General features: G+C 45.6%; 1 protein-coding gene across 1 annotated transcript in view; it reads left to right on the top strand.

Moving 5' to 3' along the window:
* The window catches only part of TECPR1 (tectonin beta-propeller repeat containing 1), a 38,358-nt gene extending 13,480 nt beyond the window's left edge, over positions 1 to 24,878 (top strand). The window contains exons 11-25 of the mRNA XM_063143055.1: positions 1,323 to 1,468; positions 2,560 to 2,715; positions 3,836 to 3,985; positions 5,062 to 5,219; positions 6,669 to 6,796; positions 9,139 to 9,241; positions 10,586 to 10,682; positions 12,088 to 12,167; positions 12,484 to 12,540; positions 14,762 to 14,936; positions 15,079 to 15,214; positions 16,571 to 16,663; positions 18,141 to 18,247; positions 19,310 to 19,429; positions 21,782 to 24,878. Coding sequence (XP_062999125.1) covers positions 1,323 to 1,468; positions 2,560 to 2,715; positions 3,836 to 3,985; positions 5,062 to 5,219; positions 6,669 to 6,796; positions 9,139 to 9,241; positions 10,586 to 10,682; positions 12,088 to 12,167; positions 12,484 to 12,540; positions 14,762 to 14,936; positions 15,079 to 15,214; positions 16,571 to 16,663; positions 18,141 to 18,247; positions 19,310 to 19,429; positions 21,782 to 21,967 — 1,892 coding nt within the window. The 3' untranslated portion in view covers positions 21,968 to 24,878. The remainder of the gene's footprint in view (positions 1 to 1,322; positions 1,469 to 2,559; positions 2,716 to 3,835; positions 3,986 to 5,061; positions 5,220 to 6,668; positions 6,797 to 9,138; positions 9,242 to 10,585; positions 10,683 to 12,087; positions 12,168 to 12,483; positions 12,541 to 14,761; positions 14,937 to 15,078; positions 15,215 to 16,570; positions 16,664 to 18,140; positions 18,248 to 19,309; positions 19,430 to 21,781) is intronic.
* Positions 24,879 to 25,831: the final 953 nt, after the last annotated feature.

Genomic DNA, 25,831 nt, shown 5'->3' with positions numbered 1-25,831 from the left:
GCTAGTGCAATTCTGATTGGCAACAGCTACCCTGGCTGATGAATGGAATTCTTTCCCAGCCCTGCCACCTGAATGCTAAAGTTGGAAGGGGCCCTGAAGATCATCTACTCTGACCTAGTGCCCTCCCTCCAGACGTGTTGGACTACATGTCCCATCATCTCCCCAAGCCAGCATGGCCATTGTCCAACACATCTGGAGGGTTGGGGAAGATTGATCTACTCCAACACTCTCCTCCCTTCCTTCTCAATGCAACTGCTGCAGTAACAGGTTCTGAACCGGTATGTTCAGCTTCTGCTGAAATGCCTCCTACTAGGTTCGATTGTTTGTCTACCTTAGCCAGTATTATCTGCAGCAAGGGTCCCCAACATGGCGCCCGCAGGCACTGCCTGTGAACGGCTCCCAAGCTGACTCCTGCAAAACTTCTTTTATTTTCCACTCTCCCCGTTTTTTAATACGTGTACATGGATTTGCACATGTCCATAACAATGAATACATATGAAATGCACACATCTTTCTAGCAATTATACATAGGCTTCAACAAAAGCGGACCAAATATCCAAATAAGTAGCCGTTTGAAGGTGGCGTCTATATGCCACCTGTTCAAGTACTGAAAACATTGTAAGGCCCTCCATCCATTGCATTACAGGCGGTGAGCGCTTGTCCTTCCAACATTGTAATAACAGTCTTTTAGCTGTCAAAAGGGTGCGGAGAATCGATTTATGGACTAATGGACTAAATCGACCATTAGTTAAGCCATTTACTCTGACCATTAGCCAATTCCCATGAAGCGGCTCAATAATTTAGAAGAGTGCGTATATCAGTGAATATGAAAGACTGTTCCAATACAAGTTTTATCTGCGTAACAACCTCCTCCCCAAAAGAAGCAACTACTGGACGTGAATGTTTAAAAGAAGCATTAGCTGCGTTCCACTGCCAGGAATTAGCCGAATTAGACAATCCCTTATTAAAGAGTTATTGCAGTGTCTTATAGACATGAAACAAACGCTTTTGCTGAATAAGATGCAGCCTACGATCCATAGACACAACAGATAGACAGATCAGGCATTTTATGGTGGTGCTCACAGCAGTCGCTTGAAATCCAAAATGTGCCCACAGGTCCAAAAAGTTGGGATTACGGTGGCTGGCAGCACTGTAATCTCAGGCGGATTTTCCCCCCTTGCCTGCTTCCTGATTCTTTTTTAACTGGAAATGCCAAGGATTTCATTTGAGACCTTCTGGATGAGAAATGTGCCCGTCGTAGTCCGAGTAGCAAAGACGGCAGCCCTGTGTCTCCTAATGCTTGATCTTCTTTTCCTCCGTAGCCTTATCCTCCTCTGTGCAATCCCTCTCTCTGTCCATCACCCCAGCCCAGACCGCCGTCTGGCGGAAACAAATCTTCCAGCAGCTCTCTGAAAGGACCCGCCGGGAGCTGGAGAACTTCCGACACTACGAACAGGCGGTCGAGCAGGTAGAGCCGAGAAGCCGTTGTCTCTTCCGAGTGGGGGATTGAGAGTCCAAAGCACCCTCGCACCCGTGTTCCCCTGCAACTGGTGTACAGAGATATACTGCCTCTGATACTGGGACGTAGCATAGAGCCAGCTGGACTAGAAGCCATCGATAGCCTTGTCCTCCATGAATTTGTCTAAGCCCCTTCTAAAGCCGTCCAAGTTGGCGGCCATTGCTACATCTTGTGGTAGCGAGTTCTGCAGTTTAATGACGCACTGTCTGAAGAGGTCCTCCCTTTTTCGTCTGTCCTGAATCTCCCACACTTCAGCTTCATAGGTCTGACCCCTACTGGGTTCTAAAATTATGAGAGAAGCAGAACATCAGAAGAGCCATGCTGGATCAGACCAAGGGTCCATCTAATCACTCTGTTCACACAGTGGCCAACCAGCTGTTGACCAGGAACCCACAAGTAGGACAGCACCCTCCCACCCCTGTTCCCCAGCAACTGGTATACATAGGTTTACTGCCTCGGATACTGGAGATAGATTGGGGCTGCTAGCCATTGATAGCCTTCTCCTCCAGGAATTGATCCAACCCCCTTTTAAAGCCATCCAGATTGGTGGCCACCACTACATCTTGTGGTAGTGAGTTCCATAGTTTAACTCTGTGCTGTGTGAAGAAGTCCTTCCTTTTATTTGTCCTGAATCTGCCACCCATCAGCTTCATGGGATGACCCCATTGGGTCCTAGTATTATGAGAGAGGGAGAAAAACGTCTCCATGTTCATCTTCTCCATGCCATGCATGATTTTGTACACCTCTATCATGTCTCCCCTTAGCCTCCTTTTCTCCAAGCTGAACACTCCCAGCTGTTGTGACCTTCCCTCATAGGGGAGATGCTCCAACACCTTAATCATGTTAGCTGCCCTTTTCTTCAACTAATCCCACCTCTCTCCCTCTCCCCATTTTCTCCGCATCAACATTACGATATCTCTATTCTGGTCAAATCCTCCTACATGTTGTGGGAAGAAAGATAGACAATGGTGGATAAACATCCTTTGGCCTGTTGTGTCTTCTCCACCTCAGTGTCACTTGGGTGTTCTTTGCTCCTCCAGTCCGTCTGGGTCAAAACCGGCACCCTGCAGTGGTGGAGAAACTGGAAGCCGTACCGCTGGGTCGATGTGCGGGTGGCCCTGGAGCAGTTCACAGGGAACGACGGGACGCGAGATAGCATTCTCTTCATCTATTACATGCACTACGAAGAGAAGAAGGTACATGCACAGCACAGCAGCGGCTGCCTTGGCACATAGTGCTAAAGCAGAAGTGGGGAACTTCAGGCCCGTGGGCCACAACCGGCCCTCGTGCAATCAGGCCACGCCCCCTTCTGGCTTCATTCCATTTTCTCCCATCACCAATTGTTTTGTGATTTCCTCAAGCCAGGATGTTCCCTAGTGGGAGGGAACGTGCTGGTTACAAAACTCCTGAGATTCTTTGGTAAAACTATGAAAGCAGGGGTGTTGAACCTCAGGCCTACAGGTCACGTCCGGCCCACTTGGGCCCCCCAGATAGGCACATTCCGTTATTTATTTATTTACAGTATTTATGTACCACTCCCCATTCAAAATTTCGGAGCGGTGTACAAGATAAAATAAAATAAAAACAGAATAAAACACTTTAAAATAGATTTTCAAAGAAGCAAAATGTAAAGTGAACCCTTCCCCTGGCCCCACACCTTCCCCCCTCCTTTCTGGAAGGTTCAAATGCCTCTCCTAAGGCTTAATTACTGAGAATAAGAACTCGTAGGGACGATAGGTTGGTATTTTTGGCCACACAGCTTTTGTCTTCGGCCCCGCCCCTTCGCCTCTGGCTCCGCCCACCAATGGAATGTGGCCCTCTGGATGAAGGGCGTTCCCCACCCCGTGCTAAACCGTAGCTTAGCATGTGTGCAAGCAGAAAAACAGCCTGCCAAAGCACTGAGCCGACACACTCCCCTCTTTCCTCACCTGGGTGGAGGAACAAACCAGGATTCTGTTTCACTTAAGCGATCCCTGGTTTGCTGTTATGTGTGAACCAGGAATCGTGGCTTATAATGAGTTCTAGTTTGGTAAGCAACCCTGGGTTTGTAGCTGGCTCACTTAGCAATTGACTAGAACAGCCGTCCTCAACGTGGTGACCTCCAGATATTTTGGACAACAGCTCCCAACATTCCTTGCTGTTGGCCATGCTGGGTGGACTAAAGGATTCACAGCTGCTTTTCCCCAAGTTCTGGGGGTGGTGGTGCGTGGAAGCTTAGATACAGTTGTTATTGTCTGTGTTCCTGAGTTAGACAGCCCATGTTTCTGTTACATACGTGTCCGCACATGTTTTAGAGTTTTTGGTGTTTTTTGCCAGTACATCCACGTGTTCCTCAATGAAGTTACCATCCTGGTCGAGATCCTGAACGAGGCCAAGCACTCCTTCGCCCTCTACACGCCAGAAAAAACAAAGCAGCGTTGGCCCATCCGACTAGCAGCCGCTACCGAACAAGAAATGCATGACTGGGTACGTTCTTCAAAACCAACCGTGCGCTGAAATTGAAGGCCTTGAAGCCGAACTTTGTACTTCGGGTGATAGTACCCCATTTTCACCACATGGGGGCATTTTCATAAGAACGAGCACTTGTCATATTTTAATCCAAGGACTCAAACGGGTTTTGCAGATGTTGAGCGAGTTTGGGGTTGTGTATTCCAGCTGGCGCCCGCAGGTGCCGCAGTTTATTGTAATAGGTTATTTAACTCACGACGAGCCGTTTCGCCTGCAGGCACTAGGTTAAATATAGACAACTCCTGCTCGGGGTTATTTTTGTTTTTATAATTGATTTTTTTTATTGTACATTTTCAGCAATACCAAACGAAATAAAACTAAAAAAAAAGGAGGAAAAGAAAAAAAATGTAGCTACATAAAATTAACGATATCAGTTTCAATACATGACCATGCAGTGTGTGTGTGTGTGTGAATGAATGAATGAATGAATAAAAATGCAGCTTTTTAAGAATTATGCATGAACATCAACAAATGCAGACCAAATATCCATTTGAAGGTGTAATCTGTATACCACCCATTCAAATGTTGAAAGGGTTGTAAGGTTTTCAGTCCACTGCATGATAAGAGGTGAGTGTGTATCCTTCCAATGTTATTATATCTGTCTTTTAGCTGTCAAAAGGCCATTTGCGCTGTTTGTGCGCTAACTTCCAGGAAACAGATAATTTAAAAAGACATGTATGTCCGTAAATATTAAAGTGTGTTCCACTACAAAGTTTATCTGTATAATAACCTCCTTTCAGAAAGAGGCAACTCTTGGGCATTGCCAAAACATATGTTGAAACGAAGCATTGGGGATTGTCGTGCTGCATGAGTTTGGCAAGTATAGGTTATGCGAGCATTTGGGACCTGGCCCCCGGGTCTGAGGTTCTGCACTCCTTGTATATAGGGTGTGCAAACTCTGCCTCTTAAGAGGCCAAATAAGTTTCCCAGCTGTTGGCAATGAAAGGGCGTATCTCAAGGAACCATGAGTAGGAGATGCTGAAAGCGTTCCCCTCTTCCCATTGCTAAACCTTTGCTCCTTTTACGCCTGCCAGCTGGCTCTGCTGAGCATGTCATGCTGCGAAGGCCACCAAATCCAGGGGGCGCCCTCCCACCAGGCCATCTGGTCGCTGACTTGCAAAGGAGACATCTTCGTGAGCGAGCCAGGCCCTGACCTGGAGGCTGCGGCACACCCGATGCCCTGCGACCAAATGTAAGAAGCCTTCGCTTATTAGTCTCCCTTGCAGATGGAATCTTTGTTTGGGCCAGCCTCTGGTTCTCACCCCACCCTACCTCACAGGGTTGTTGTGAGGATGAAATGGAGGGGAGGAGGACCATGGAGGCCGCCTTGGGTTCCTTGCTAGAGGAAAAAGTCCGGGTATAAATGTGATAATAAACAATAAAATAAAATGAATTGAAATGACATGACAGGGTATAATACGTCCAGCTGTTTTCACCAGTGGAACACCCAGCTGTTCTGTGCGGCCCAAACGTGAGATCAGATGGGGGGGCATGTGAGGCGGGGCTTCCTGGATAGCCACGCCCTTTCCCCTAGCCCCACCCCTTTCCCCTGACCGCAATCATTGGCTGGTTTCCTGTCTTGTATGCAGTTTTTCTCCCCTTTCCAAAAGGTTCCATTGCTTCCCTCCTAAGATTTCCTTGCTGGCAGTAAGAGCGTCAAGCTAAAATAGGCTGCTGTTTGGGGGTCCGCCCCTTTTGCCCGACTGCTTTTGCCTTAGGCCCTGCCCACCGCTGGAATGCAGCCCTCAGACTGAAAGAGGTTGAGCACCCCTGAGTTAGTGTATCGGACTAGGACCAGGGAGTCCCACGTTCAAGTCCCTGCCCGGCCCACCTTTCATAGACTTTTTGCAGGGACTAGAAAAAAAATAATTTGTTTATCTGTGGATTCAATGAATGAGAAGAAAATGTTAAAATGAAAGAAAGAGGGAAACTTTTCTTTTAACTATAGAGTAAGAGAAAATAGTGTTATAATTTTTTTGCTGTGGAGGGAACTGGAAGTCCATCTTAATGGTGTATGTTTTGTATGTCTTTTATGTTGATGTTTGATTTTGTTTTTTGTTTGTTTGCTTATATGTTTGTTTTGTTTGTGTTTTAGAAAATAATAAATCATTCAAACCAGGGGTGGAGGTGTGGGGGAAGTCCCTGCCTGGGCCTGGGCCTGAAACCAAAGTGAATTTTATGTGTATCTCTCAACTTAGCTTACCTCACGGGTCACTTTGAGGATAATTTTATTTATTTATTTATTTATTTATTTATTTCCCACCTCTTCCTCTGGATCGAGGCAGGGAACAACATTAAATACAACCATACAAAACATAAAACTGGTTAAAAAAGCAGATCAAACCGATACAATATTAAAATAACAATCACAACATCTTAAAATTCTTAGGTTTAACATTAATCCGGCTAAGACTAAGAGATTGGTCTTTACGGCTGTCTTAAACTCAGAGAGCGTATTAAGTTGGCGGATCTCTTCCGGCAGGCCATTCCGCAGTATGGGGATAGAATTGGCGGTGGGGGTGAGGGAGAACCACGGATGCTACCCTGAACTCTTTGAAAGGAGGGCAGCACTAAAAACTTAATAAATAGACTCCTTTGCAGGATGGGTGGTTATGTATCCTTGGTTCCCTTTTCCCCAAAGGTTCTGGCGCCAGATAGGTGGACATCTCCGACTCATTGAATGCAACAGCCGTGGCATCGTGTGGGGCGTGGGGTATGACCACTCCGCCTGGGTTTACACCGGTGGATATGGAGGAAGCTTCTTCTCAGGTAACAAAAATCTCTTCTTTTGAATTTTCCTGCCTGAGTTGCCGTCTCGATGTTTTCATGCCTCCCGTGCGGCCTTTTCATGCGCGGCGACGTCTTTTGAATGTATTTTGTGAACCAGGCTGCAAACTCAGGATAGTATTCATTTTATTCATTCATTGTATTTCTGTACCGTCCCATAACCAAAGCTCTCTGGGCAATTTTATCTGTTTATTTACAGTATTTGTCTACCGCTCCATGTCTAAAATAGATTCTGGAGTGGTGCACATAGGAATAAAACAGTAGAAAGCAAGATGATTAAAAACAGCAAATTAAAATGGTTCAATTTAAAACAAAGGACCAATAAAAACCGTGGCTTGGTCAGCTGAGGAAGGCTTCCTGGAAAAGAGTTGTTTTCAGGAGGTGCCGGATCTGTTGGCGTCTGCCTGACCTCAAGGGGCAGGGAGTTCCAAAGAGAAGGAGCCACCACACTAAAGGCTCTTCTGGCGGGATTCCTGTCAGGCCAAAGGTCTATGTGGACCCACCAGAAGCATGCCCTCCAAAGACCTCAGTGACCAGGCAGGATGGTAAGGGAAAAGGCGCTCTCTCAGGTATCCTGGTCCTAAGTTGTTTAGGGCTTTGTACATTAGTGCCAAACCCTTAAACCTGGCCCGGTAGCCAAGAGGTAACCAGTGCAATTCCCTCAGCAAAGGAGTTAAATGTTCAAAAATTTAAGCCCCCTCAAAAAAGCCCCCTCCCTCCTCCCTCCTGCTGTCACCTGTAACTGCTGAACTTTCCAACTAAGATTGTAGTGCCTGAGTTTGCTTTCCTTTTCCCCCTCCTCCTCCTCCCTCCCAATCCCCTTTCCTTTTGTGTCATGTCTTTTAGATTGTAAGCCTGTGGGCAGGGACTGTCAAGAAATACTTTTGTAAGCCGCCATGAGAGCCTTTTTTGGCTGAATGGCGGCATAAAAATCCTTAAATAAATAAAAAATAAAAATAAAAAAGGCAGCTCCCGACAACAGCTGAACTGCGGCGTTCTGCACTAGCTCCAGCTTCTGTAGCCCTACATCATTATTATTATTATTATTATTATTATTATTATTATTATTATTATTTTGCATTTTTATACCACCCAATAGCCGAAGCTCCCTGGGTGGTTCACAAAAACTAAAACAATTTAAAGTGTAAAACAAACAGTATAAAAACATAGAATCATAGAATAGTAGAGTTGGAAGGGGCGTACAAGGCCATCGAGTCCAACCCCCTGCTCAATGCAGGACTCCACCTTAAAGCATCCTTGACAGATGGTTGTCCAGCCGCCTCTTGAAGGCCTCTAGTGTGGAAGAGCCCACCGCCTCCCTAGGTAACTGATTCCATTGTCATACTGCTCTAACGGTCAGGAAGTTTTTCCTGATGTCCAGCTGGAATCTGGCTTCCTTTAACTTGAGCCCGTTATTCTGTGTCCTGCACTCTGGGAGGATCGAGAAGAGATCCTGGCCTTCCTCTGTGTGACAACCTTTTAAGTATTTGAAGAGTGCTATCATGTCTCCCCTCAATCTTCTCTTCTCCAGGCTAAACATGCCCAGTTCTTTCAGTCTCTCTTCATAGGGCTTTGTTTCTAGACCTCTGATCATCCTGGTTGCCCTCCATGATATAAAATACACATTAAAACGAATTAAAACATACCATACATGATTAAAACATCCTGAAAACATCCTGAAAACATTGTAAAATTTCACTGAATAGGCCTGCCGGAATAGATCGGTATTTATTGCTTTTTTAAATTCTAAAAGACTGTCAAGTTGACGAAACTCCTCCGGCAGGCCATTCCACAGTCTGGGAGCAGCGAAAGAAAAGGTCCTCTGGGTAACAGTTGTTAAACTAGTTTTTGCTAGCTGAAGTGGATTCTTCCCAGAGGACCTGAGTGTGCGGGGCGGATTGTACGGGAGAAGGCGATCCATACATAGAGAGCATGCTTTAGAGGACAGCAATATTTTAAAGAATACAACAGTAAACAAAACAGGGAATGCCCAAGAAATAGGAAATATTTTTGCCAGAAACAGAGAAATGATGTATTTGTCTGTGGATTCAATGTATGAGATATAGCTAAGACAGAAGAAAGAAATGAATTTGATTATTGTGTTAAAGATAATTAAGGAATGAGAGAAGATAGTTTGCATTTCTGATATGAAGAAGGCCGAAAGAACACCTTAACCTTAGATGTTTTTTAATTGTATTTCAGTGTGTATTTTATGTTCGTATTTCTGTTTTATGTAATGATTTTGTGGCATGTATGTCTATGATGTTTGAAACAATAAGATCATTAAGAGAAATAGGAAATAACGAATGGTCTGGTCCTTGCAGGACTGGCAAGCAGCAGTGATAACATTTACGCGCAGTCAGACGTAAAATGTGTGTACATTTATGAGAATCAGCGATGGAATCCCGTGACTGGATACAGCAGCAGGTAAGTACCGCTGAGACGCAAGTCGTAGAACAATTCTCTTGGGTTCAGGCCGTCGCACCGCCCGAGTCTAGCTTGGGAAAGTTGCGTGGTGTTACGGATTTGGATCTTTCCCGCATGTTTTTAATCTATAGTTCTAGTATTTAGGAAGCCTCTGGCTGTCAGTCAACTACCTGCAGCTGATCAATATGCTTCAAACCAAGTATACACTGAAAATTGTTTTAAATGGATTCCATTTCGGTTTTGTACCACCAAGAATTAGTAAAGGAAGATCTTTTTTGATCCATGTTTCATTTTTATTAGAAATATGCTTGCAGCATCCCATCAAAATGTATTGTGCACATAAAAAACCTTTTTGTTGTGGTTGTTAAACAGAGCGTTGCTAAAGAACCTTAGATCTGAATAGCTTCAAAAGGAGAGATCTCATATATTCAGCTGACAGGGGACACAGGACTGGTGAGCTTCTAATAAGAAGCTCAGGCATTCTGAAATCAGCACATATTTATACATTTTTATAAGAAGAAATTACTTCCTAGCTAATATTTGCTCTCCTGAGAATTAGGGCACACAGTCTTAATCATTTCATTACTATTAAACATTCTTTAAAAATTAGTACATGCAAAAAAGGCTTACACACAGTTTTCAGCCTAGATAAGATCAATTTTGTATTGTACTGTGAGAAGATAACTCCTTACAATTTGTTAATTAAATTTAAATCTGTGAATTTTTCTAGACATCTGAATATCAAGGTTTTTGAGGTATGTACCTCACACATTATTATTTTTTGCTCATTAGTTGATAGGTGAAAATTTTAAGTACACTTTTGACTTGGAATAATACTGTCTCACGGCTGTTCATTACTCAAATAACTTTTTGGCCTGAGTGAAAGGACCTTAGCTCAATATTTTCTCTTTGGATACCATCCAGGTCAACTTGACCATTATTTTTTATGTCATCTACCCAGAATGCCTTGTGAACCTGCATGTGAACCTGTATTTCCTTTTTAATACGATTACTGCTTTTTACTTATTTACACTTTCAAAATCTTAACGAATCATCATTACAATTTAGCATTAGCATCTCAATATATGACATCTTGTGCTGTTTTAAGACAGGCGGGTTAGCATTTTTTCAGTAGTCTTCCCAGCAAGTCCAATAATGTAAATTCAGCTATTTCCTTTCTGCCGTGCAATGTGAGCAACAGCCTCCATTTTGGGCAGAGTTCTGACTGAAACCCGGAGTGGATCCACTACTCCACTGCCATGGAAGCTACCAACCTCCACTTCTGCAGGGCGTGTGGAAAGCATGTGTAGAATTAGACACTGAGCCGTTGTCCGTGTATTCCAGGGGCTTGCCCACAGATCGGTATATGTGGAGTGACGCGTCTGGCTTACAGGAATGTACAAAAGCCAATACCAAACCCCCCTCTCCACACTGGTCTTGGGTAAGTTTAATTTTTTATCATCTCTGGAAGTCACTGTGTTGGGAGGATCCTTTTTCCTTTCTTTCTTTTTTTTCAGCAACACCCAAATTCTGGTGTTGTTTATACCTATGTTCTATTTTTCTAGGTACAGTTTTAATTTACTCTTTAAAAAAATCTTTCTTTTACTGTTTATACAGATGTTCACCACTCTGGAATCTGTGTTAGATAATTGAGCGGGATATAAATACTGTAAAAAATACTACAGCCCAATGGGGTCATCCCATGAAACTGATTGGCGGGAGATGCAGAACAAATAAAAGGAAGGACTTCTTCACACAGGGCATAGTTAAATTATGGAACTTGCTACCACAGGATGTAGTGATGGCCACCCATTTGGATGGCTTTAAAAGGGGGTTGGATAAATTCCTGGAGGAGAAGGCTATCCATGGCTACTAGCCCTGATGGTTGATGGCAGACATTTGTCTTGACTTTCTCCTCATGTGTGTGTCAAAGGGCAGGCTAAACTTGCTTGTTCCCCTTCACCTCACAGGCTTACTTGGTGATGACAGCTGTGTCAGGGAAGCCAGCTGTTTTTTAAAAATTTCCCACAATACCCTGGCGGGCCTGGCTGAACATCGCCCTGCGGCATTGTGGGAACTTAACCAGCGGAGGCTAGCGGCTCCAATGTCGGTGAGGTGGTGAATCTGCTCCGGGTTTTATTCAGAACCCGTCAGAACTCTACAGGAGTTCTCTGAAATGGGTTCAGCACCTTGGATAGCTCCTTTAGAGTTCTCCCTGAAACCTGGAGTGGATTCACTGCCCAACTGACATGGGTGCCACCAGCCTCCACTAACGTAGCGGATAGCTTTCCAGGCCCAGCTGCCACCCAGTCAGCCCTCAACTGAGGGAGCCCAGCAGGAGAAATCTTGCCGGATTATCTCTCAAGCGTGGTGCTATTGGGGGACCATAATTTAATTCCCCTTCTGAATTTTGCCTTATACAATCATAGAATAGTAGAGTTGGAAGAGACCTATAAGGCCATCTAGTCCACCCCCTTTCTCATTGCAGGAATCTGCCTTAAAGCATCCCTGACAGATGGCTGTCCAGCTGCCTCTTGCATGCCTCTAGGGTTGGAGAGCCCACAACCTCCCTAGGTCATTGGTTCCATTGTTTTACCACTCTAATAGTCAGGATGTTTTTCCTGCTGTCCAGCCAAAATCTGGCTTCCTGGAACTTGAGCCCGTTATTCTGTGTCCTGCACTCTGGGAGGATCGAGAAGAGATCCTGGCCCTCCTCTGCGTGACAACCTTTCAAGTCTTTGAAGAGCGCTATCATGTCTCCCCTCAGTCTTCTCTTCTCCAGACTTAACATGCCCGGGTCTTTCAGTCTCTCCTCATTCAGTCTCTCCTTCCCTTACATTACCCAGGTGTCTGACTGGTACATCGATTTTAGCGTTTCGAGCGGCACCGATCGGGACGGCTGGCAGTACGCGGCTGACTTTCCGGCGTAAGGATTTCTCTTTCCTTTACTGATGATGGGTATTGTAGACAATGGGTGCTGGGAAGAGGCTGGCCTAGCAATAGCTCAATCATTCCTACGCACCTACAGGAGGAAAGAAAATTGAACCCTGCCTAAATCTGGCAAGTTAACAATAAAGTAACAAGTGGTGTCACTTGTCCAGTGACCCCGCCATGCCCGGACTCCCAACGTGGGGGTTCTGGCATGACAGACGGCCCTTTTGTTTGAGAAGGAGTGAAGGAAAGAAAACTCTTATCTTTCCTGATGGAAAGCCTGTAAAAAGATGTGTTTCCTCTTCCGGCAGGTCTTATCACGGCCACAAAACAATGAAGGACTTTGTACGTCGGAGGCGCTGGGCCAGGTAAAGCATTTCAGGCTCCAAAACACTTTAGGTTCATTTCAGGCTTATTGTATTTTCTTCCTTTGCACTTACATTTGTTTTTCCACCTTTCCTTTGCACGTATATTCCTCTCTTTCCCTCCACCAACAACAACACCCTGCCCCCTTTTAAAACCTTTCTCATAATACTACAACCTGGTGGGGTCATTATTATTATTATTTATTTATATAGCACCATCAATGTACATGGTGCTGTACAGAGTAAAACAGTAAATAGCAAGACCCTGCCGCATAGGCTTACAATCTATCCCATGAAACTGATGGGTGGGAGATTCAGGACAGAAAAAAAGGAAGGACTTCTTCATGCAACGCAGAATTAAACTATGGAACTCACTACCACAAGATGTAGGGATGGCCGCCAATTTGGATGGCTTTAAAACGGGCTTAGATAAATTCCTGGAGGATAAGGCTATCAATGGCTATTTATTTATTTATTTATTTATTACATTTTTATACCGCCCAATAGCCAAAGCTCTCTGGGCGGTTCACAAAAATTAAAACCATCATAAAACAACCAACAGGTTAAAAGCATAAATACAAAATACAGTATCAAAAGCACAACCAGGATAAAACCACGCAGCAAAATTGATATAAGATTAAAATACAGAGTTGGAACAGTAAAATTTAAATGTAAGTTAAAATTAAGTGTTAAAATACTGAGTGAATAAAAAGGCCTTCAGTTGGCGACGAAAAGAGTACAGTGTAGGCGCCAGGCGGACCTCTCTAGGGAGCTCATTCCACAACCGGGGTGCCACAGCGGAGAAGGCCCTGCTCCTTGTAGCCACCTGTGTACTAGTCCTGATGGCTATGTGCTACCTCCAGTATCAGAGGCAGTAAGCTTGCGTATGCTAGTTGCTGGGGAACATAGGTGGGAGGGTGCTGTTACACCGTGTCCTGCATGTGCGTCAACAGCTGGTTGGGCACTATGTGAACAGCCCGGCTACCAGTCAGAGTAATACCGGAATCTCAGTGATGGGAAATCGGGATGTGTGTATTTTTGCGTAAGCACGGAAATTGGTTCTGGCTGTGGAATTGAGCATCCTGGTCTTTCATTTTAAGAAAAGGCCAGTGTTAAGGTGGTCACGGAGACAGTTTGAAAACGGATGATCAAGTCTTAGCTAGGTCATGGAAAGAAGTTAGGAAGGAGGTTTTGGTGTATCACTTTGTCTCCTTGCCCCTCCACGTCCTGGCTGCACACGTCTTATCTTGGCCTTTACGAGTGCTCCATGCACCATCTCTTTCCCCTTGGCTAATCAGTAAAACACACATTCCTTAATTAAGCATGGTAAGCCTATGAATGAAATGCATCGCCTGGCTCCAGGTCTGCGTCTGCGCCCAGTGTGAAGCAAAAGCCCGCAGGCCTCAAACGGTTGTGCATCCTGTTGCTACAACTGGCCTGTGAACAAACAGCGGTTATTTCACCCTGTCGCGCGAAAGCATTCTTCCACCGCAACGCCCTGCATCAGGACTCAGACTTTGAATATTTGTTTAGCTTTATTCCTCCCCACTTCACTGGTAAATAGTTCAGACAGTGCTTTACGAGAACAGCGAACCAACATTTAGAAAGAACATTAACTAAGATGCCCGTTTAATGTTTAAACTAGAATTGTCCTTATTAAAAAAACAAGAGAAATAGCAGCTATAATGCTGGCCCCTTTTCAATGTATTGTTGGCTCAAAGAAACATATAAAAATGCATATTTTGAGATAACTTGTGTTTTTAGAAATACATATTTAAATAAACGGGAATGTTTGTGTTGATTTATTTTTTTAAATCGCAGATTAATGAGGAAATGGGATGGAACAGACATCTAAGTCAATGCTAAACCCGTGCAAAAGGGATCCGGGCTAGAAATAAACTAATCTGTCCTTCTCTACTCAGATGTAGATATGCAGAGATCATTAGGACAGGGCTATTTGCACGTAACGGTGGCAAATTGTGGGTTAATTAACCCATGGTTTTCCGTGGCACATGCCGGGTACATTTTGTAGCCCCTTCAAATATTTAACACCCGATTCGATTAGGGGTTGCTACATGACTTCCGAACCCGGACACTACAGGTTAATCATGTGTTAACGTAATTGTAGGTTAACTGTGTGTTGTTTAACCCAGAATTAACCTATAGTCGAAGTGTAAAAAGTCATTTCTTCTCTTCCTTCTCTCCCTCTCTCCTGCCTCCCTAGGAAATGTAAAATTGTCACTAGCGGGCCGTGGCTGGAAGTCCCTCCGATCGCCTTGTGGGATGTTTCCATAATTCCTCAATCGCCCGCTGCCGAGGACGAATTTGTCGCTCTTTGGGCCATCAGCGACAAGGGAGATGTGCTCTGTAGGCTGTGTATCACTCCGCAGAGCCCTGCTGTAAGCTTTTCCGTACCTTTCTCTTTGCGTGCGCGTCCAGGTGTGAAACGGGCACCCGGTTACCTCTCAACGCCAGCCCACACTTAACATCCCTTGAGTTCCTTCGTGTTGCCTTTCTAACCGCCGTGTTCTCTCCCATTAGGGAACATCCTGGCTCCACGTGGGGACGGACCAGCCCTTTATTTCGGTCTCCATAGGAGCATTTCACCAAGTCTGGGCTGTCGCCCGAGATGGCTCCGTGTTCTATCGTGGTTCGGTATCGCCGAAGAAACCAGAAGGTAACTTCGGGGTGGTTTGGTTGCCGACCTTCGAATGTTCTCTGGCCGTTCTCTGTGACTTTGGAGATAACAGGGTGGACTAGCAGCAGCCTCATGTAGTGCTATGGGGGTCAACCCGTGCCTGGCCTGGACCACGTCTTTAGGCTGCAGGTGGGAAACCCCTGAAGGGGGAAACCTCCGTACAAAAGTGATTCTCCACATATAGGAAATGAGTGGGTCAGATGGATGGGGAATATATTTTTATTTGGTACAGAGGAGCTTATTATTATTATTATTATTATTATTATTATTATTTATAATAATTTTTATTATTATTTATTATTATTTATTTATTACGTTTATATCCCGCCTTTTTTCCTCCAAGGAACTCCAAGGCGGCATACATAATCCTCCTCTTTCTCTCCATTTTGGAGCCTCGTGTGGCGCAGAGTGGTAAAGCAGCAGTTTCTGCAGCCGAAACTCTCCCCATGGCCTGAGTTCGATCCCAGCGGAAGCTGGTTTTAGGCAGCCGGCTCGGGTCGACTCAGCCTTCCATCCTTCCGAGGTCGGTAAAATGAGTACCCAGTTAGCTGGGGGAAAGGTAATAACGGCCGGGGAAGGCAACGGCGAACCACCCCGCTATAAGGCCTGCCAAGAAAACGTCAGCGAAAGCTGGTGTCCCTCCAAGAGTCAGTAATGACTCAGTGCTTGCATGAGAGGTTCCTTTCCCTTCTTTCCTCTCCATTTTATTCTCTCAACAACAACCCTATGAGGTCATTTGGGCTGAGAGTCTGTGACTGGCCCAAAGTCACCCAGGGGGCTTCCATGGCCAAGTAGGGACTAGAACCCGGATCTCCCGACTCTCAGTCCAATACCTTAGCCACTACACCACACTGGCTCTCATGAGTCCCCCAGCTTCAGCCTGAAGTGGTACAGCCCTGACCCAAATTGACCACCTTTAAGCAAATGATATGAGCCAGCATGATCATGCTGGTTGTTGATGATTGGAGTTGTAGTCCAACCTATCCAGAGGGCAGCATGTTGACCTAGCTTAAGCCCTTCAGAAAGGACTTTAGAAACAGGGTGCGGCTGGGGAGACACTGGCTTGGATCCAGATTTAGTCATACTTAGAGTAGACCATTGAAATCAATGGGACTTAAGCTTGTTATAGCTGATGTCACTCCCTTTGATTTTAACGGGTCTGCTCTACTCTTAACTAGGACTAAATTTGGATCCAGAGCCTTCTCTGCTGTGTGAATTTCTGCCACTTGATTATTTCCAGCGGTTCAGGGCTTTACACCTAAATATAAAACTTGCTGCGGACAGTTGTGCTAATATATTTTGTTGCTGTCTCTTTCTGAATCTCCTTATATATAGGTGACTGCTGGTATCACATTCCTTCTCCTCCGAAGCAGAAGATAAAGCAAGTGTCAGTAGGACGAACCTCTGTGTTCGTGGTGGATAAAAATGGTGAGGACTGAATTACTTACTCTTGTGTTGGGTTGTGCCAGTTTCCAGTGCCCGTTGTTTCTTCATCTGAGCTGCCAGTATTTATTTATTTATTTATTTACATTTCTATACCGCCCAATAGCCGGAGCTCTCTGGGCGGTTCACAAAAATTAAAACCATTCAAAGTATAAAACAACAGCATAAAACCATAATATAAAATACTATATAAATAATATAAACTTTATACATAATATAAAAGCTCAACCAGATAAAAACAGCAGCAATGCAAAATTACAAATTTAAAACACCAAGTTAAAAATTATTTATAGACTGTTAAAATGCTGGGAGAATAAAAAGGTCTTCACCTGGCGTCTAAAAGCATATAACATAGGTGCCAAGCGGACCTCCTTAGGGAGCTCATTCCACAGCCGGGGTGCCACAGCAGAGAAGGCCCTCCTTCTGGTAGCCACCTGCCTCATTTCCTTTGGCAGGGGCTCACGGAGAAGGACCCCTGAGGATGACCTTAGGGTCCGGGCAGGTACATATGGGAGGAGGCGTTCCTTCAGATAGCCTGGCCCCAAGCCATTTAGGGCTTTGAATGTTAATACCAGCACTTTGAATAGGGCCCAGACTTGGACCGGCAGCCAATGAAGCTGGAAAAGGACTGGCGTGATGTGGTTTTTTGCCATTGACACAAAAGAGGAGAGAATTATGAACGTATCAGAAATTAAAAAATTTCAAGGATTTTATAGAGCTGGGAAAAGTGCAGGAAAGGGCAACTAAAATGATTAAGGGGCTGGAGCATCTCCCCTATGAGGGAAGGTTGCATCAACTGGGATTGTTTAGCTTGGAAAAAAAGGAGGCTAAGGGGAGACATGATACAAAATTATGCATGGTGTGAAGAATGTGGATAGGGAGACATTTTTCACCCTCTCCCATAATACTAGAACCCAATGTGGTCATCCCATGAAACTGATTAGTGGGAGATGCAGAACAAATAAAAGGAAGGACTTCTTCACACAGCGCAGAGTTAAATTATGGAACTTGCTACCACAGGATGTAGTGATGGCCACCCATTTGGATGGCTTTAAAAGGGGGTTGGATAAATTCCTGGAGGAGAAGGCTATCCATGGCTACTAGCCCTGATGGTTGTGTGCTACCTCCAGTAAGGTAGTAAGCCTGTGTGCCCCAGTTGCTGGGGAACATGGGTGGGAGGGTGCTGTTGCACCATGTCCTGCTTGTTCATCCCTGGCCGATGGCTGGTTGGCCACTGTGTGAACAGAGTGCTTGACTAGATGGACCCTTGGTCTGATCCAGCAGGGCTCTTCTTATGTTCTTAATTTTAAAAAAAAATTGAAATGGTTGCAGTAAACACAAGAAACGAGTCGATATTCTTGTGCCTATTAATGATTAATGATTAATTAATTAACCATTTATAACTATTGATATTAATATAATAAATAATTATAATTATTGATATTACTATCACCCTTTCTAGGCAATCTCTGGTATCGTCAGGGGATCACACCGAGCTACCCTCAAGGATCCAGCTGGGAGCACATTTCAAACAACGTTCGGAAAGTTTCCGTAGGACCTTTGGACCAGGTCTGAGAACCGCATTTACATATCTCCTGGATTGTGACTGAAGTTGATAAGAGCAGGGTGCAAAACTGTTGTGTCTGGGTCTTTTCCTTTTTTCACAACAGTGAAAAACCTTGATGCCCCTTCCAAGTGCCAGCATGGCTGCTCCTGGCCACATCTTTGGGACAAAATTTATTTATTTATTTATTTATTACATTTCTATACCGCCCAATAGCCGAAGCTCTCTGGGCGGTTCAAAATGCTCCAGAAACAACGTTGCATCATGACAAAATGTGTTCCTGCTGTGTGTCCCGTCCATGCAGTTGACTATCCACACTTGGGGTGCACATTCATAGTTAAACTATGGAATTCACTGCCACAAGATGTAGCGTTGGCCACCAATTTGCGTGGCTTCAAAAGGGGGTTGGATGAAATCCTGGAGGAGAAGGCTATCAACGGCTACTAGCCCTGATGGCTAAGTGCTACCTCCAGTATCAGAGGCAGTAAGCCTGTGTGCACCAGTTGCTGGGGAACATGGGTGGGTGCTCTTGCAGTGTTAGGGCTTTGGGTCCCTGGTCGACAGCTGGTTGGCCACTGTGTGCTGTACTAGATAGACCCTTGGTCTGATCCAGAAGGGGTCTTCTTATGTTCTCCTCCTGGGTGAATTCTCTGTTCTCTTCCCTCTCTAGCCGTAACCCTGCGTAGGGCTGCAAACCTACTTACTTTGGCTTGGTTGGTGTCAGTAAGAGCTTTAAGCTAAAATAAGCTGGCATTTTTGACCATGCCACCTTTTGACATAAGTCCCACCCACCACTGGAATGTACCCTGTCCTGCTTTGTGAGTCCCCAGTCGACAGCTGGTTGGACACTGTGTGAACAGAGTGCTGGACTAGATGGACCCATGGTCTGATCCATCATGGCTCTTCTTATGTTCTTAATTCCTACATTGATATGCCTCCTTCTACATCGGAATTTTGGTGATGGGCAGAATAGTCCCCTATGACGATGACGTTGACCATGAGCTGAGTAGGAGAGGACTCAGGTTTGTGGCATCTAAGATGGCTTCAGTCATATTCCTGCTTTCTAGGTCTGGGTGATAGCTGACAAAGTACAAGGGAGCCACAGCCTGAGTTGCGGAACCGTCTGTCATCGGACAGGAGTTCAACCGTTGGAACCCAAAGGACTGTCCTGGGACTATGGCATTGGGGTGAGTGACTGCAAACCCAAACCGTTGGGATTTGGTGAGTCTCGCTTGTATTCTTAGCATTATCTGGACAGGAGAGTCGTAAGCAGATCCCATTGAGAACGTCCATGCGTATGGTCGGCAGCTGCCTAGAGCATCCGTTTAGAACGCAACAACGGGCCCATTCAGACAACACGCTAAGCCATGGTTGGGCCGCTAACCCTTTTGCAGCAAACAGCTAGTGAGCATGATTAAACCGTGGTTATGTAGCCTCCATGGTTAGGAATGGTTCACATGACACAGTAAACCAAAATGTTTAGCTCAAAATGCTTAACCACGGTGGCTTAGCGTGTTGTCTGAACAGGGTCAGCAGCAGCGAACCGTTCCACCCTCCCAAGGCGCTATAGGAAAAGGTGTTGGTTTGGACAGCAGGACTCCGTAGGTTTCCGGCAGTGAATGAGCAAGGAGAGTCCACTGTACTGATCCATTCCTTTTGCGTGGACGGGCTCCTGCAACTGGTGAAGCTGCATGTTTTATCCTTCACACTTGCAAATCTGGTTCCCTTTGAACCGTTGCAGGATACTTGGGTCTGCATGCGAGTAAGTGAGTGTGTTTTTCTTCACAAAATGGTTTCTGCCAAGAGAAATGCTGGGTTTTTCTGGTTCATTGAGGCTTTAAAAAGTTTTCTTTCCCACTCCCTTCATGTTTATGCCTTCGTGTGCAAATTGCCACTGTAAGTTGTGCAGATTTTTGCGTGAGCAACTACAGCCGGGACGAGCAACTTGTGATCCTTCAGATGTTTTCACCTACGGCTCCCATTGCGCCTCACCGTTGGCAATGCTGGTGGAAGCTGTTGGCCGAAATGTCTGGAGGACCACAAGTTGCCCATCCCTGAAGTATGGCAGTGCATAGATCTTTAAGAAAAGAAGGACTGTGACTACCCCGTCTGAATATGTTCCACTCTTGGCAAAGCGGGGAGAGGCCATTCCCAGCCTTTAGCTTAAAAATCAGTAGCTTCGTAAGCAAAATTTTTAGCTAACATACTTCCAAACATAATGAAGAGATGGCAACACCTGGGTCTCCAATATATATCTTATCATTCATTCCCCAGCACAAGTCTCATCCTGGCCTTAAGAAGTCCTGTGCCAAGTTCTTTCCTTTGCATTGGTAAGGTTATCTACCAGGAGCAGGGCCTATTTTGTGGTGGCTCCAGAGCTGTGGTGTGGTCATCCCTGGGAAGCCCATACGTGCTCTTCCTTGGTCTCCTTTTGTAGGCAGCTTGAAAACACTCTTATTCTGTCAGGCTGGAAATTCTACAGATGCTCAAAACTTACTTTGTCCTTTTCCACGTGAGGCTTCGACATGATATTTTGCCCTGCAGCTATTGCTTTTTCATTCTGGGGAGCTATATACATTAATGTCGTGTTTTTCAGAAAACTCCTGCTTTCGATGGGAGGCAAATGACGAGGCTTGCTAAATAATTCACAAAGCTTTTATTAAGCAACAAATGTCTCTTCTACCTGAAGAGACTCTAACCTCTTGGAAACGTCCCCCTAGGCAAAACTATGCAAACTGAGCAAGACAATTGTCCATTCAAGAAGAATAGGAACTTCTCAAACACCAGTAACTTCAGAGAGCCTGGTGCGGAGGCGGGTTCTGGCGTAATCGAACTGACTTTCTCACGCCTTCCTTCCGCGCCGTGCGTTTGAGCTTCTGGCTGACCCTGGTGTCAGCTAGCTTGTTGGAACACTCACCTCCAGAAGAAAGCTCACTTCCCACTGAGTGTGTAGGATTTGGCCTTGAGGAGATAAGCTCTGGAGAGGGCTGACTCCCAGCTGGGGAATCGCCCGTGAGAGCTTCCTCCCCCACTGGTACAGGCTGGCTGGTGTCTGGCGCTGCGTCTTCTAGTTCTGAATCTGATTCTGATTGGTTACCTGAAACATCTTCTCCCAAAACAGGGGCAGTAGGGTTAGCTATGACAATGAACTTGAAACAGGGGAGTAGAATGTCAGGCCCCAGTCTGGCCACTTGGGGTTCCTCAGAAGGCCACACCTCCTTCTCTTATGACCCCCACCCCGAAATAACTTGGTGGGTTCCTAGATTTTGTGTAGTTTTCCCCCCATTCGAAAAGGTTGAAATGTGTCTCCTAAGTGATAACTCTAACCTCCAATATACTGGTACTTTGATTTTCCCCTCCTTTGCCTTTGGCCCCGCCTCTGTTGTCTTCAGCTCCGCCCCCTCTGGAATACACCCCCCCCCGCCAGCCCCCCTGGGAGCTTCTTTGAAATAGAGTTCATCCCTCAAGCTGAAAGAGGTTTTGTACCCTGCATTTGAAAAGTGTATTTAAACCAATCTCTCCTGTCGCCGGTTTGTTAGGGAGGATGGGAACACATCACAGTTAGAGCAAATGCGACTGAAAGCATCAGGATCGTGTCCAAGGAAACCTCAGCGGCCCCTCCCATGGAGCACAGCGAATTAGAAGCCGGAGAGAGCAACCCTCCTCAGAGCACCATCTTCGTGGACGCCGCTCAGGACTTGGACAGAAATGCCGTCCAATGTTAAGATCCTCCATTCTCTCGGGAAAGGGTCACAGCATGCGCTCTCCTTCCGTGGTCCGCCCACTCCACGCCCCCCTGCTCATGTCAAGACACGCTGGAACCGTACCCACCTCCAAACACTTTCGACATATGCAAACGGAAGAGGAAGGGCGTCGCGTCTCGCGCACACCAGGAGGGCATTCCATCACATGCTCCAATAGCATGTGGACTCTCTTCATTTCAATGGGTCTTTGTGGGGCGGGGGCGGGGGAACCCACATCAAAGCCCATTGAAACAATTTGGGGTCTGCATAGCCGAACAGGCCTTTGATAGAACTGGAATTCTGAAAGAATTGGGATTTTGGTAGAACTGGGATTTTCTATGTGAATGTTTGGGGGGAGGTTTTTTTCTTTTTTAAGCTCCTTTAATTTATTCTCTTAGTAATATTTATTAGGCACGGAGTTGCCGAATCACTTCTAATTGCACTGGATCTGTCCTCATCCCCGGATCCTTAGTTATGCAGCTGGTATGTAAACTGAAATGAATGTGTATAGATCTCTTGGGTATATATATTTTTTTGAGTGGGTGGGGTGTGTGTTAATGTTCTTTCCCTTCAATTCTTCTTATGGTAATACTGCTAATTTCAGCGGTGTGGGGGGGATAGCACGTCCTGTGGGAACCGCTCTTCCTTGCAGGGGTGTCTTGCCTAAACTGAGCCCATTAGTGAATTCTGCAGAAGGCACCTCTTCTTTTTTCCCTCCAGTAAGGACTTTTCTAAAATAGTAGCAAAACGACGAGGTTCCGCACTGATGGGCCTAGGATGATAGCACTGGTTAGCAACTGGCTGCCCCCGTGTCAAATCTAGCCCAGGAAAATCACCAGCATGTCCGTGCTTCTAGCACCACCAATGAGCTTCCTATTCCCCGCCTTCTCCCCTCCGGCTGGTGCTAGGGTGTGAGGAACCAGGCGGAAACCCACCAGGTGGGTGTTTCCTACAGTCCTCTGCCACCCCCGGTGACTAAAGTAGAGCAGGAAGAGATTTGCTCCCTACCAGTCATTGCTGATCGCAATCCCCGTCTCGTCTGGCCTTTTGACGTCAGCCAGAGGTCAGAACTGGTCTGTAGAAAAATGTAAGGTGGGTTACCTTTTTTTCTTTTATTAGAACAAAACACATTTTTTTCATGTATGCTTTCGAATAAAAGGCAAAATGGGGAGCAGCTTATAGCAAAAATCTGTGTGCTACCTTCACAGCTTAATGTTAAGCACCAGAACAACCAGGATGGGTGGGGCGGGGGCGGTTGACCCACCCCACCAAGCCTTCTGAAGGCCCCTGGTGTCATTTTGTCCCCGGCAGGGAGGGGGAGCAGCCCCAGGGGATCTCCTTGTTATTTCACATCACGGATTGGAGTTACGAAGGTGGACGTTCGTGGTAGGGCCTGTAGAGGAGGCCAGAACTTTGCAGGCTGGAGGGCCAGAGGTTGGCTTCCCATGACTTTACAGTCTGCAGATAAACTCGAGAGGTCTTGTTCTTAGTTTCCCTCTCTTTAGTCCAGCTACTCCCAGATTGCGCTCGAAAGAAGCGATAACGGGACCGCTTCGTCGCTGCAGGTGCAAACCCGAAGGTGTTCCCCAGAGCACCACAGACATGAACCAGTGTGCTGCCAAAGCATCCGTCACTAGTCATGCTTCATATTAAAGGTTGATCCTTCACGGAGCTGGGAAGCCTGCGTTACCGGCTTTAAGGGTTCTGTGGGATTTGACAGGCCAGTCAAAATCTTGCACCATCATTCATGGTGTAGGTTCCAGCTAAGCATAACTCCATCCTCGTCTGGACAATCAAATCCATAAATGTTTCTGAACCAATGGTTTGGATCTAAATTCCTTCTGGTAGAAGCCTTCCTGGACCACACCACTGCCAAGCCCAGAACGGGGGATATGCATGTATGTATGAAACAGTGTGTTAGGAAATTGCCCGTTGGAGAGAAAAGGAGGCAGAAACCCTTCTCTTGGATAAGTTCGCTTTGTGTGAGAGGGAGTTTTTGTTGTAGAGGAATGTTTTAAACAAGCCTGTGATTGCCTCCTCCCGGCACGTAGGTCATAGCATGCACTGTTCAGCCATGGGTCTGTCGTGCAATATTTTTTTAATGTATAATCCGCTTGCACCTCAGTCCCGTGAATGTTTGCTAAGCAACCCCCACTGAATTCACTGGGATTTTTAATCCAAAGTGTGTCCACCTAGGAGTCCATCCCGGTTGCATCTCAAATTCTAAAAACCCCAAAAGTTAAGCTCTTGCTAGGACATTGCAGGCAGTTTGACTAACTTGCATTTCTGGTTTTTCTTTCCCCCCTCTCATACTGCTATATATATTTCCTTTCATCGGTCGTCTACTACGAAAACATTAAAAGGACTGCTTTTTCCCATCACTGGAACCCCTATCACAGGAAAAGTAGTATACGTCGGATTACACAGCTATTGAAGCAACTTTTAAGAAAGAAACTCTGCTGGAAATCTGAGCCTAATGGGGTGGATATGGGGCATTTCAGTTGCCATTTATACTGTCTAATTATCTTACGTAGACCAGAACGGTGGATTTAAAGCCGCCTTACAGGGTGCAGGTCAGGAATCTTTCAGAAGGACCCTTGGTTTGACACAGCACTGCTTTGCGGAAGGGCTGCTCCTGCCCTGCTAAAACCCTGCGATATTTTCATTGAAAGTATCAAAGAAAGGTTCCTTTTTGCAAAGGGCGACTTTTACATTCTGTTTCTTTCCCTCCTCACCCTGCGTGATTGTAGGTGGCCTTTTTACTATAAACGAAATAACAGCACGGTTTTAGAGCCAGTCTATATTTGGAGTCAATGTTTGCATGTCCTTCCATTTTAGAGCCAATGTCTGTAAATGTATTTGATGCCAAGTAAAAACGAGTTTCACAATCAAAGGGAAGAGGAGAGCCATTTGGTCTTGGTTATTTTGTGTAACGTTGCGCTCGTTCCGAACAACGTTTTGACTTTGAAGCAAATTTGGTGTTGAGTGTTTTGGGGAGACAGGGGGGTTTGCATTACAGAATGTGGGAGCTGAGCAGGGGGACGACTACCAAAGTGATATTATTTTTGTGTTGAGTCTGATGGTTACGAAGAAGGTTTGGCCTCCTTGATGGCTGGCTCTCTGCCTGTCAAGCAAGCCACTGGTAGCTAGCAATAATGCGAAAGAATAGGAGGAGCAAAACCTGGAGCTGTTTCTGGATTGAATCCCATTTTTAAGTTGATCAATTCATCAATCCCCTTCAAAGGATTCTGGGTTATTTTCTAGGGGTTATGGGCAGTTCATGCCTCACAGTTGACCATTGGTCCTCTGGCTCTGCAGAAATATTGCCGAACAGACTACAGAAATGTAGTCTGCAGAAACGTTGCTGAACTATTGAAATAATCTGTACACGGTCCTGCACTTGATTCTCAAACAGGCGAACCGGTCCAGATGATCAAATAGGCTAATGAGGCCATTGTCTAGGGTCCATGATTTCACTAAAATGCTGTTGGCACAGCCTACCCATTTTCCACGTAAAATGTACCCATTAAAGCAATGTTTTTCAATCCGCTGCCCTACGGACGTTTCGGACTACATCACCCAACATGCCTGAACATTGGCCATGCGGGCTGGGGCTATTTCCGAGCAATATGAAGTCCAAAATGCCAGATTTGGGGTGTGTTGTGTTAAAAAGAGAGGACTTCTCATCGGCTTGGCCATGAATTTCCTAATATGATGCTTATTTTGAGAATGATGCTGTCGCTGAAAGGGGAGAAATTCATAGAATCATGGAGTTGGAAGGAGCCTACAAGGCCATCGAGTCCAACCCCCTGCTCAATGCAGGAATCCACCCTAAAGCATCCCTGA

Source organism: Elgaria multicarinata, chromosome 17 (genome assembly GCF_023053635.1).
Source record: "Elgaria multicarinata webbii isolate HBS135686 ecotype San Diego chromosome 17, rElgMul1.1.pri, whole genome shotgun sequence".
Lineage (NCBI taxonomy): Eukaryota > Metazoa > Chordata > Lepidosauria > Squamata > Anguidae > Elgaria > Elgaria multicarinata.
This window is presented reverse-complemented; position numbering and strand designations above follow the sequence as displayed.